The 12,760-nt window shown below is 40.6% G+C and overlaps 1 protein-coding gene across 4 annotated transcripts in view; it reads left to right on the top strand.

Moving 5' to 3' along the window:
• Positions 1-12,760, top strand: part of FERRY3 (FERRY endosomal RAB5 effector complex subunit 3) — a 49,537-nt gene that overhangs the window by 20,897 nt on the left and 15,880 nt on the right. For all 4 annotated transcript variants that reach the window (XM_068561633.1, XM_068561629.1, XM_068561631.1 and 1 more), the window contains exons 10-11: positions 431-505; positions 4,494-4,696. In XM_068561633.1, the coding sequence (XP_068417734.1) occupies positions 431-505; positions 4,494-4,696 (278 nt within the window). The remainder of the gene's footprint in view (positions 1-430; positions 506-4,493; positions 4,697-12,760) is intronic.

Below are 12,760 nucleotides of genomic sequence, written 5' to 3'. Positions count from 1 at the left end.
TGGCCACCCCACAACTGTCTAATGAAGTTATTTTATGTGCAGCTAACTTAGTGCCCTGAACCTCCCAGATGAAAAATAGGGGATTGGCAAGTCTAAAGTGGTCAAGACCACAGGCTTTGGAATCTGAGTATGTGGGATCAAGAGCTGGTTCCTCCACTTACCTGTGCCTTCTTCGTTAAGTGAATTAACCTATCTCATCCTCTGTTCTCGTGTATAACGTGAAGAGAACACTAGTCCCTCATAGGGTTGTGGTTAGAGGGGTTTTGTAAGAATTAAATGAGACCATCCATGTAAAGCATGTATCTGACTACCTGGCACCTAGAGATCCTTAGTAAATTTTTGCTGTTGTTGTGGTTGTTTGGGGAATAGTAGTAGTAATGTGTTTTCATATGTTATTGTGTTCTTTCCCGTTGCATTACCTTACGAATAGATTCTGGAAACCGAGATGGAGGAAGTGATGATAAGACTAAGAATGCAGATAGAAACTATTTAAATATTTTACCTGGTAAGTATTATTTTACTTTAAACTGCAATTTTCTTATAATCACATGCATTGAAATCATACATTTGAAACATAAGTTCTTATGGTGTACATTATAACATTTTTGTTGGTTAGTGTATCACTTTAGAACATTGTATCTATCATCTATAAACACACTGTCACAGTGTTCTGCAATTAAATCTTTATTCTTACAGTAGCACTGACTTTTCCTGGATCCATACAAGAAAAATTCCTCAAGCAGTTGCATAAGTCTAACCATTATTTGCTATTTCAAATGTCCTCTTTTATACATTGTTTCTTAGTTTCTTAAATGAACCAAGAAATAATTTTTACTATGAAATAAACAATAGTAAATAGAGATGTAAACAATTGAACATGTGGAAAGAACGTGGGTCATCTGATTTAGAATCTTCCTTATTGCCATTTCCCCATAAATTTTCCTGCTTTCCATTTCTTTCATCTGCTTTATTATTCTTGGATATATTGTTTATCAACTGGAAATTCACTCTCATGATCCTCTTCCAGGTTGAATGCACTCTGATGATCCTTAGTAGTGTTTGTATGACAGGGCATAACAGGGAAGGCCTATTTGTATAGACGTTATAAGTGTAAAGTCTAATTTTAAACCAGATGGTAAATGTTGCAGGTTCATAAACAACCAAGTTTGTTTCCTCACATTTCCTTCCCCAGATTTTCTACACATAGGTCACATTCCATTTCATCCTGGTGCTCATCTTGTCTCCTGGCCAGTTCGCTTGTGGTCATCAGCTTCCGAATATGCTCCCACCTCAGAGAGCCCACCTTAGCGGATAATGTTAGTGGCAGGATTGCATCACCACTTGCTGTTTCCTCCACTTTGTGGAACAGGAAACTGTCCTCCGCTCCATCTAAAAATACCTTCATTGAGACAGGATTTATTGTATTTCTCTTTGTAGATCCATAATTTAAATCATCTATATTTTGTGGCTTTCTTAAAGTGTGCCAATCTTATCTGTTCCGGAGGTACCAACGTCTGATTTTTTTTAAACTTAACTCTTTACTGCTGTATTTATTTTCCTTCTTGCTCCTTTTTGGAAAAAGCCTATAGGTTAGTATCTCATTATTACCAGCAAATCAGGAGACTATGTCAGAAGTCCTCATTAGAAAAGAAGTAGTGACAATTCACTTAGCTGTGCTGATAGCATCTGAATTTCCATTTGGGTAAAGGATGCTGCATGGCCAGGAAGTGTACAGGAGGTGAGAAAGATCCAAGTCACAAAATGCTTTTAGATTTTGAAGTTGCAGAGAAAAAGTTTGATTTATGTATCTTTTAACCAGTGGGTTTGCTTTATCATTATCTAAGTATTTGTAGTTTATATCATCTAATTCTCAAAACGATTTTCTAAGGAGAGCAGTCAGGCATTATTTTCCCCATTTAATTCACGAAGTACAGAGGATCTGTAAGTTGAATTGATTTGCCCAAGATCATTCCGCCAATAAATGCTAGAGACCAGATCTTTTTAACAGCCAGTCTGGTCCTTTTTCTACCATATTATGTTATTTTGATTACTACTGCCAGCTCCGAGACCCCCATCTTACTAACGGGTAAAATGAGGCCCAGGACCGGTCATCTGAGGTCAAACGAAGCAGTGCCAGTTTGGGGATTAGGAGCACCTGACTTGTCCACTAAGTCCTCAGCCTCAGTCCTGGACCCTAGCCCATGTTTAATGCTATGAGTACCATCATGTGAACCATCAGTAGGAGTTCAAGAGGTGAGACGCTTCATTGGATATACTGGGTCTCTGATAAGCAGTCTGCGTCTTTTATTGCCTGCCAGGGAAATTGCTATACTACTCCTCGCTGGACAATTTTTTTTTTTACTTTTCCTTTGTCTGGTTTGTTTAGATCTGTCACTGGCCTTTCTCTCTCTTTTCTTTTTTTTTAATTTATTTATTTATTTTTGGCTGCATTGGGTCTTCGTTGCTGCGCGCGGGCTTTCTCTAGTTGTGGCGAGCGGGGGCTATCCTTTGTTGCGGTGCGCGGGCTTCTCATTGCCGTGGCTTCTCTTGTTGCAGAGCACGGGCTCTAGGCACGTGGGCTTCAGTAGTTGTGGCACGAGGGCTCAGTAGTTGTGGCTCACGGGCTCTAGAGCTCAGGCTCAGTAGTTGTGGCACACGGGCTTAGTTGCTCTGCGGCATGTGGGATCTTCCCGGACCAGGGCTCGAACCCGTGTCCCCTGCGTTGGCAGGCGGATTCTTAACCACTGCGCCACCAGGGAAGTCCCTGGCCTTTCTCTTTTACTGCTTATCTAGTTCTTTTATTGTATAAGTTAAAGAAAAAAAAAAAAGACCTTTGCCTGGGGCCTTTCAGTGGCATCCATGGGCACAGCTTATGTACACTAGTAATTGGAAATGGTTAAACATTGTGCCAAAGTATATTCAATACTTCAAAAATACTATATGTTTATAAGTAAATATAAGTAAAATCCTAAGATAAGGACTTTGAAGCCAGGATGAGCAGAATTTGTGAGGATGTGGGTTAGTGATAGAAGAATAGTTCTTAGAAGAGCAGAGTTTTCCTAGAAGGACATAACAGATTTTCCAGTGAGGCAGGTGTGTTTATAAAAACATATTTTTAATATATTTTTAATATATTTTATTTATTTATATTGACAGAAACTGCAGAATATAAAAGCCAATGGCTAGCGTGGCTACCTAGAAAATAGAGTGATTGTAGAAAGCCTGGATGTTAAGGTTTGATAAACACTGCGCCGGCATTCAGTCCAAAACGTTTGTTTCCCATTCAGTGAACAGATGTTTACCAAGTACCTTTTATGTACCAGGCCCTGTTGTTCCACGTGCCAGAGATAGAACATTAAACAAGAGAGAAAAAAATTCCTAGAGTCACGGCGTGTAAACAGTGGTCCCTTTAAAATAACCTCATAAACAAATAACAGAAGAATTTCAGTGCTGAGAAGAACATAGAACAATGTGAAAGAATAAGTGAGGGGTGAGGGAGTCCTATATCAGTCCGATGGGTCAGTCAAGGAAGACCTCTGGGAGGAGGTGACCTTCACTCTGAGGTGTGATTGGCGAAAAGCAGTCAGTCGACAAGAATCTTGGGGGAAAGCCTCTCTTGGGGAGCAGCCCTGGATCGGGAACAGGCCCTGTGTGTCTGAAGATCTTAAGGAGAGTCTGTGTGGCTGAGGCAGGAGCAGAGGGTGAGACAAGAGGACAGAGTTTGGATTTTTTCCTGAGTGTCGTGTGAGCCACGTTAAATGGGAGAGTGATATAATCTGATTTATACTTAAATCGTTTTAACGGCAAATGTGGATGTGGTGTGTAGGTGGGCAAGAATAGGAGCAGAGGTTAATTAAGAGGCTGTTACAGAAACCTAAGTGAAATGATGGTAGCATGAACTTGGGTGATAGCAATAAAAACGGAGTGCTCAGATTTGAGATATTTGAGGTATATGTTGCAGATACACTGAAAATAGTTGGTGGTGAATTGGATTGGGAAAGAGGCAGTGAGAGAAAGAAAGTAATTAAGGGCAACTCCTGGGTTTCTGTCCTGTGCAGCTAACGGGAGGGGGACTGGACCCATAAACCGAGATGGAGAGAAGCAGGTTCAGGGTGCAGGGAAGACAGGTCATCAAGTAGCCTGTTCTTACATGTTAAGTTTGAGTTAAGTACAACGTTTTGAGCATTTACATCAAAATAGCGATGATGAGTACTCATTTGACCTACTTATGAGTAAATAAGGTTGGTGGTCTCTTCATACCAATTTAGGAACCTAAGGTAAATTTGGCCTCTTTTTTCATCACCCTTCTTTCCAAGAATGAAGGAGCGCTAATTACATTTGCTTCCTGAGTCCAACACAGGTTCCTGATAACACCTCTGCTGGTTCAGCACATTGGCTGCCCGCTACAGTTGTTTATGAAGCCCACTGATGAGTGTGACTTTTGAAAGTCATGTGATGCATTTGAAAGTCATGATTGTATCTGCTGTTCACAGGAGAATTTTACATTACTCGGCATTCTAATCTCTCAGAAATACATGTTGCTTTCCATCTTTGTGTGGACGACAACGTGAAATCGGGAAACATCACTGCTCGGGACCCTGCCATTATGGGTCTCCGAAACATACTCAAGGTTTGCTGCACCCATGACATCACAACAATAAGTATTCCTCTCCTGCTGGTGCATGATATGTCAGAGGTAAGCAGATAGAAAAATACCAACGTTTTCTGAAAATGTTAAAATATTGTATAATAATAATAATCCACTTTACATTTTAAAAACACTTTTTCTGTTTAACTAATGAGGCTTTGCATCTCCTTTCTGCATCTCCTATATGTCATCAATAGAATTGAGTGACATATAACATAAAACAGTGAATAATCCTTAACCATATATGTTCAAAAGAATTCTAGCATTATCCTATAGTAGGTAAACTAGAAAGTCAGACTTATTTTTAGCTTTGGATAAGGCATGTACCCCTAATCCTCCCCCTTCTCGTCTATTTTTGTCTAACGTAGCTTTAGATTTACCTCCACATTTGTATTTGGCTTCGGCTAACATTAAAATTAGTTTGCATTCCCTGAGTAGGCATTAATAGGCAATAGAAAGAGCAGCTAGATGACAGGAAGAAGCCAGCCTCATTTTAACATTTTCTCAAGGATGCTCTTAGGATAATACAAGTACTGGCTTCTATGACTAAAATGTGGCGTAATCATTCATTCATTTTATGATGTACTGAACTTTATTTTACGTTTTTAATTTAAAAAATCTCTTTCCATGACTGTGTGCTTTCTCTCCTGCTTTCTTCCCTTACCTACATAAAAACCAGTTAGAAGGGATAAGTTGTAGAAATAATACAGAGACTAAAAATTCAACTTCAGATAGTCTGGAGGAGCAAAGCAGCCTCAAAACAAACGGGTGCAGGCAAGTCCTTCTGGGAGAGCCAGTGGCCAACGTGGTGAAGGACCCATGTCAGCAACATGGTGCCTGCTTGTTTTGAGTGGCACTTTTTTTAAAAGCAAAATGGCTAACTGGCAAGTACAGCTTGTGAAAGGAAGGAAGTTTGATCATCGATTATTAAAAGTTATTTACCAAAATAATAGATGTGTGTAAATACTGTATCGTAAAGCGCAGGATGAAAGATTTGATATTGTACTTTTTAGAGTGACTCAGTCCCCACTTAGACTCATCACCTTATAGGACACCTCATTTTAAATGCAATACTCTATATAAACACACACAAAAAAATCAATTCCATATAAGACAAGATGATTTTAAATGATTTCCCACTTACAATTCATTTGTATTTTTACCAGACACACTATCGTTTTTTTTTTTAAAGATTGATTGATTGATTGATTGATTGATTTCTATGTTGGGTCTTTGTTTCTGTGCTAGGGCTTTCTCTAGTTGCGGCAAGCGGGGGCCACTCTTCATCGCAGTGCGCGGGCCTCTCACTGTCGTGGCCTCTCTTGTCGCGGAGCACAGGCTCCAGACGCGCAGGCTCAGTAGTTGTGGCTCACGGGCCTAGTTGCTCCGCGGCATGTGGGATCTTCCCAGACCAGGGCTCGAACCCATGTCCCCTGCATTGGCAGGCAGATTCTCAACCACTGCGCCACCAGGGAAGCCCCACACTATCGTTTTGATTAAAAGAATTCTGGCTCCATCAGATGCAAGCTGCATCAAACTTTTTAATTTCTCAGCCTCAGTCATACCTGATACGGCATTAGGAGAGATTGACCAACATGTTTTGTTTTGTTTTTCCCACTGTAGCTTTATAAAGTTCTAGTCCCATCAGGAATTTTTAGCCATTGTTAACGTCACTAACTAGTCCATCTATAAAAGAGTCTTTGGGGAGTGACAAAGAAAGTTTGTGATGAATTCCAGCCACACGGAAACATCCAAACATTCCTGCAGCTGGACTCCTGGTTAACCAGTTTATAAAAATGGTTATATGTAGGTGGGAAACAACCTCAAAAACAGTGTTTCCAAAAGTCTCTAAGTTCGGATTTACTTCCAGACATCTGATACTATAGCGTGCCCTCTCCCACAGTGTCACAAAGGTTACATGTTTTAAATTGGGACAGCCAGCTGCAGAACATTAAGTCTGTTTCCAGAGTGTCCCTTTTAATTCACGAAAGTATATTGAGCCACGATCCTCCCATCGGTCGTATTTAAACATCCATTCAGGTCAAGAAGTTTATTCTACAAACTCAGACAACACTGCACAGGACATAGAGGCAGTATTTGTCTTAGCTTTCGTGCAAGGATCCCAAAGCATTTCGGCTCTTGTTTTCTTCCTGTAGCAAACAGACTTGCCAGACTCTCAGTTACCATATTGCAGTGTGTGCAAGGTAATGATGACAGTGTCGGAAACAGTCCATGTCCCAGGGTTGATAAAAACAGCTGTAGAAATGAATTGCAGTTTAAAAAAACAGGAAAGGAAAAAATAATCTATCGGCAAGAAGGAAGACATCCTGCTCTTACCGGTTTTATCTCTGTAGATCTTTGTGATCTGAAGACACTGTCATCCTGGAGTTCAGTCTAACCTGATAGACGGGGAATGAACCTGCAGGTCGCGAATCCTGAGCTCCTGACCTTTCCTTTTGTTTGTGCTGTTAACTTGTTGAATCATTTGGATCTGAAGGGTTTTAGTTGTTATAATTGTTGTGGTTGATGCAGATGTTGTTCTTAACCTTTTATTAGCATATAACACACATAAAGAAAAGCACACATAAATATACAGCTCACATCTACGCCAGCTGAACACCAACACCCAGATGATGATACAGGACGTCACCAGCCAGCACCCCAGTGTCGCCCCTTCCCATCGCTTAACCCACATTCCCTCCCTCCACAAGGGTAACCACTGTTTTCACTTTGAAAAGCACAGGTTAGTTAGGTGTGTTTTTGTAATTTATGTGGGTGGAATCCTATCGTACATACTCCTGTATCTGGCTTCTTTCACTCCGTATTGTGTGTGTGAAATTTATCCATAGTACTGTTTGTGGTTGTAGATTGCTCATTCTCATTGTTACGCAGCGTTCCACTGCATGACTGCACCACAGTTATTTAGTCATTCTACTGTTTGTGGACATTCGGGTGGTTTCCAGGTTTTGATTATTGCGACGAATGTTGCTGTGAACATTCTAGAACATATGTTTTGGCATTTCTGTTGGATACATACTTAGGCATGGAATTGGTAGACGGTAGGCCAGACACCTGTTTAGCTTTGGTAGATCCAGTCAAATAGTGTCCCAAAGCGATTGTTGAATGTAAAAAATGAGAAAGCCAGACTGCCGTTTCTCACCTTCTGATGATGCTTATGAAACCGATTAATATGAGTGTTTCAGGAGCCTCCGAGGCACAAGCTTGAGATAAAGGATAGTCTTGCAGTTTCCCTCAGGGGTACATAAACCCAGGAAATAATTCTTGTATCTACCGTCTAAGACACACAGTGAAGGCCTAAAAGTATATACCAGTTAATCACCTCTGCAGTTCAGCCTTACTCTAATTGGAAGATTCAGGTTGGGTAGTCAAAGTGCGGCCACTAACTTTAGATACAAGATATTGTCTGCGATCATAATTAGAACTGGCATCCTCATTTCAATTTCACAGGTTTAGAATTTACTCTGTGTGTGCCGTGCCCACTTATCATCTAAAGTATAGCCGCCAGGCCCAGTTTCCTGCCTCATTTCCAAAGTCTGAAGTATTTCACATGATCCATTCAGCTCCTTCAATGGATTTCTTTCACATGTGCTCTCACAGATGTGACGCTAAGATTTAGTCACTTGGCTGTTAGTTAGAACTCATGGTCAAAAGCGTTCTGTGCTTACCTGACCCACTGTGTCGTAGACGCTGCCTACTGTATAATATATACTAAGGGTTACTTCCAGAAGAGAGCTCCTTACAGGACTACAGGCCACATCCCACGATGACACCCAGTAAATCATGTCTTCTTGTGACCTTGTTGACTTCTAAAGCTTGCGGTTTAGAGTCCTCAGAGCCATTCTTTTTAGGTGCTGGTTTCGATCAGAGAACAAATGACAGGGGTGCTTGGGATGGAGCCTCTGCGTGGGCAAATGGGGGTTTTAAAAACCACCCGGGTGTGTATTTGTGCAGGTGCCTGCAGCTTTCTAGTTTCCTTTCTGATCCACCTGCTGCTAAGTAGCGCTAAGCGAAAGTAAACAGAATGTGAGTGTTCGTGTCATCTGAAAATTCAATTGTCTGTCACTTCGAAGATCTCCTGGGATCCTGCCTGGAGCTGGTATTTTGGGGTGTTTTCTGTATAGCACTGATAAAACCTTGCGTTAACTCACATCATTCTGAAGAGTTCGTATTAATTTGGCTCATAGATATTTGCTCTAGACCACGCTATTAACCACACATACCAAAAGCAAGAAAGCAAGCTATTGAGGGATAAAAGGGGATGATCTTTGGAGAAGTGGGGCAGTGAAGGGACTTGATTTTTTCCATCTACTTTTGGTCAAACCACTAGAACTATCCCTGTTCTAACTTGTGCTTCAGTCTTTCATCATTTCCATCATGATCCTGACTTTAATACAGTGGGATCATATGTATTCTGTTTGCTGGTGCTGAAGGCTGGCCCTTCGGAAGCTCTGTGCTCACACTGCACAGTGGTTGTCCTCATGTAAGTAGTGCTTAGCCTTGGCCTTAGACTGAGATGTTTCAAAGGCTAATCGTAGATGACAATAAATTACAGATAAGACAAGCTACTGTCAGATAATGCTTTTTTATACGTAAGAACAAGTGCTTTATTATAATAGTATGAATAGTAATAATTCCTTGATTCTGATTATTTCCGTGGTATTTCAAAAAAATGTTATGTTTTAGAGTAGCAGTTTAAGGTGATGCAAATGCTCAGTTATACTTTAGCATTTATTCCCACATACGATCCTTCAATAAAATGTTTAATGCAAGTGAAGAGTAATTAAATAAAACACCACGAATGAAAACCAGCAGAAACAATGAAACCTAAAAACAGATACACAAAGACTTTTGAGGCACTGGAATTGTGAGACACGGACCATAAAATAGTTGATTACTGTGTTTAAAGAACTTGAACACAAGCTTAAAATGTCTTCAAGTAAAAAGATGCTGTGAAAAATGACCTAGCAACTACGAAACTGAGTTTTTAGTTACTGAAAGAAATTTAAAAGACCTAAATAAATAGATATACTATGTTCATTGGTTGGAAGACTCAGTACTGTTATCAGTTCTCCTCAAACTGATCTACAGATTTAAATCCCAATCAAAATCCTTATAAGGTGACTTTGGAGATAAAGCTAATTCTAAAATTTATATGAAATACACAGGACCTAAAGCAGTCAAAACAATTTTGAAAAAGAACAAAGTTGGGGAACTTACAGCAATTGATTTCAAGGCTTACAAGCTTAGCAAGCTGCAATAAACCAGTACAGTGTGACATTGGCAAAAGAATAGACTGTGGATCAAAGGAACAGAATAAAGAATCCAGAAATAAATCTGTGCATAAATGGTCATTTGATTTACAGCAGAGATGCCAAGGCAGTTCAGTGGGAGAAAGTGTAGTGTCTCCAACCAGTGGTGTTGGAAAAATTGGGTATTTATGCAGGAAAAAACAAACAAAAAAACCCTTGAGCTTTACCTCACAATCATACATAAAAATTAACTTACAATGGATCATAGAGTTAAGCCAAGAAAGCTAATAGTATAAAACCTCTAGAGGAGAACACAAAAGAAAATCCTGGTTTCAGATTAAGCAGAGATTTGCTAAGACACCAAAAAACATAAACCATAAAAGAAAAGCTTCATAAATTGTACTTCATTAAAATTTAAAACCTTTTCTCATCAAAAGATACTGTTAAGAAAATGAAAAAATGCAGGTCTCAGACTGTCACATGACCTTGAGAGGTTCACTCTACCTCTCTCAGTGTCCTTTTTAGTTTATAAAAAGTGTTTTTTGTGAGATACAAATTATGTATATTGTAAAGTTCCATGTAAATGGAAGACATTATTATTGTAGTTTTCAGAGCTATCAGCATTTCCTCTGAGCTGCAGGTAGGTTATTTCTTAGTCACCTTGCTCCCTCTGTACATTTTTTTAAACTAGGCAGAAATAAGCCAAAAGACAAAAACTCGTCACTCCATGCATGTGTGTACTCCCGTAAGGCACCGTGGCTCTCTTGTAACAGCGTTGGCAGTTACAAGGAAATATTCTTCCTGAACTTTGAAGCTAAGAAGTATTATAAACTTAATTTAAACATCAGGAAATTCTAGTCATTTTTATAAGCTTCCAGAGTCTTGGAAAAGAGGATTCTTTACTTTTTAGCCCTTTTGGCAACTAGACCCCTTTTATTTATCAATCTTTTTTTTTTTTAATCTTTTAAAGATTTTTAATTTAATTTAATTTATTTTATTATTTATTTTATTTTTGGCTGTGTTGGGTCTTCGTTTCTGTGCAAGGGCTTTCTCTAGTTGTGGCAAGCGGGGGCCACTCTTCATCGCGGTGCGCGGGCCTCTCACTGTCGCGGCCTCTCTTGTTGCGGAGCACAAGCTCCAGACGCGCAGGCTCAGTAGTTGTGGCTCACGGGCTTAGTTGCTCCACGGCATGTGGGATCTTCCCAGACCAGGGCTCGAACCCGTGTCCCCTGCATCGGCAGGCAGACTCTCAACCACTGTGCCACCAGGGAAGCCCTATTTATCAATCTTAAAAGTATCTTGAACACAAAAAAGTAGTTTCCTGGGAATTCCCTGCAGTTCAGTGGTTAGGACTCTGCACTTTCACTGCTGAGGGCCCGGGTTCGATCCCTGGTCGGGGAAGTAAGATCCCGCATGCCACGAGGCACAGCCAAAAAGAAAAAGAAAAAAAAGTATCCTCTCAAAGCCTAATTCTAGCTACAGAGGAAGTCACTTTCTTTTTAAATTTCCATGGATAGTAAATGATTCACTCACTCAGCCTGTGTGCTTGAGCATCTGTACGCGCAGTATTGCAGGAGGCGTCATCATAACGGTAATAAAGGTAAATGAACAGTGGTTCCTGCCCCTAGAGAGCACACACCTTAATAAAGAAGACATAGATCCCATCTCCCTACCTATTGCTCTACCACCGCCCCCCACCCGCTCCCCCCAAAAAAAGACAGAGTAAAATGTGATCATGGAGATTAAACAAAAACAAAGTACTTTGGGAGTTCAGAGACACCATTTGTAGCTGAGGAACTAGGAAGTACTTCATGAAGGAGAGGACGGTTAGGGAGGGAAGAGCAGGTTTCAACAGATGGGAAGAATGGGGAGGGCATTCTAGGCAGAAGAAATGGCTTGAGGAAAATGGGAGGAGTGGGTGACAGGCATTGCAGATCATGTTCAGGCAAAGGCGGACAGGCACGCTGGAGTGAAACCTCACTTTTTAAATTTAGAAGTCATAGAAGCTGAGATAGTTTGGGTCCTAAGGTAATTAGCCTTAAATGCTAGAGAAAGTCTTAGATATTATTCACGCGGCAGTAGGAAGCAATTGCAGCTTACTAAACAGGAGTGTAACGTGATCAGAAAGGTATTTCAGATAAATCAGCCAAATCAGTTCGAAGGGGAAATTCTGGGGTCCAGGACACTACACGGGAAGCAATAGCAATAACTAGACCTGAGATCGCAGAGACCGTCAGAGATGGGTGAAGGCCTGGGACAGCTCAGTGACACTCAGCCCTGGAGAGGGGCCGGCACGTTTCATGAAAAATGTGAATAATGCCGGAGAGGCCAATTAGAACAAGACTGAGAGAAGGTTAGGTAATTATAACCCAAAATATAAAGTAAATATCCATGAGTCCATACTGATATAAACAAATGCTCGAATAAATAAATGAATAGGGGAGAAGAAACAAACCTCCCATGCAGAAGAATTCCAAGTAACTTATGTAGATACTCCATCCTCAAGGAGGGGAGCACAAAATCTCCACCTCTTAAGTGTGGGCTGCTCACAGTTAGTGATTTCTTCCCATAGAGGACAGAGTGGAAGGTCAGGGCTGGGGACCTTAAAAACACCACCCCAGCCAGGTGTTCCAGGCTCACATCACTAGTCATAAATCGCATTGATTATCTACCCTTGATATGGTGTGATGAAAATGATACTTCACCTCTGTAGTCTTCCTGCCCAAATCCATAGCTCCTGTCTAATCACGATGCAAACATCAAATTCTAATAGGGGGCGTCCTACAAAATACCTGACCAGCCCTCCTCAAAACTCAGGCTCATCAAAAACAAGGGAAGTCTG

The sequence above is a fragment of the Eschrichtius robustus genome, chromosome 13 (assembly GCF_028021215.1).
Source record: "Eschrichtius robustus isolate mEscRob2 chromosome 13, mEscRob2.pri, whole genome shotgun sequence".
NCBI classification, from domain to species: Eukaryota; Metazoa; Chordata; class Mammalia; order Artiodactyla; family Eschrichtiidae; genus Eschrichtius; species Eschrichtius robustus.
The sequence above is the reverse complement of the archived record's forward strand: the minus strand, read 5'-3'. Positions and strand labels throughout refer to the sequence as shown.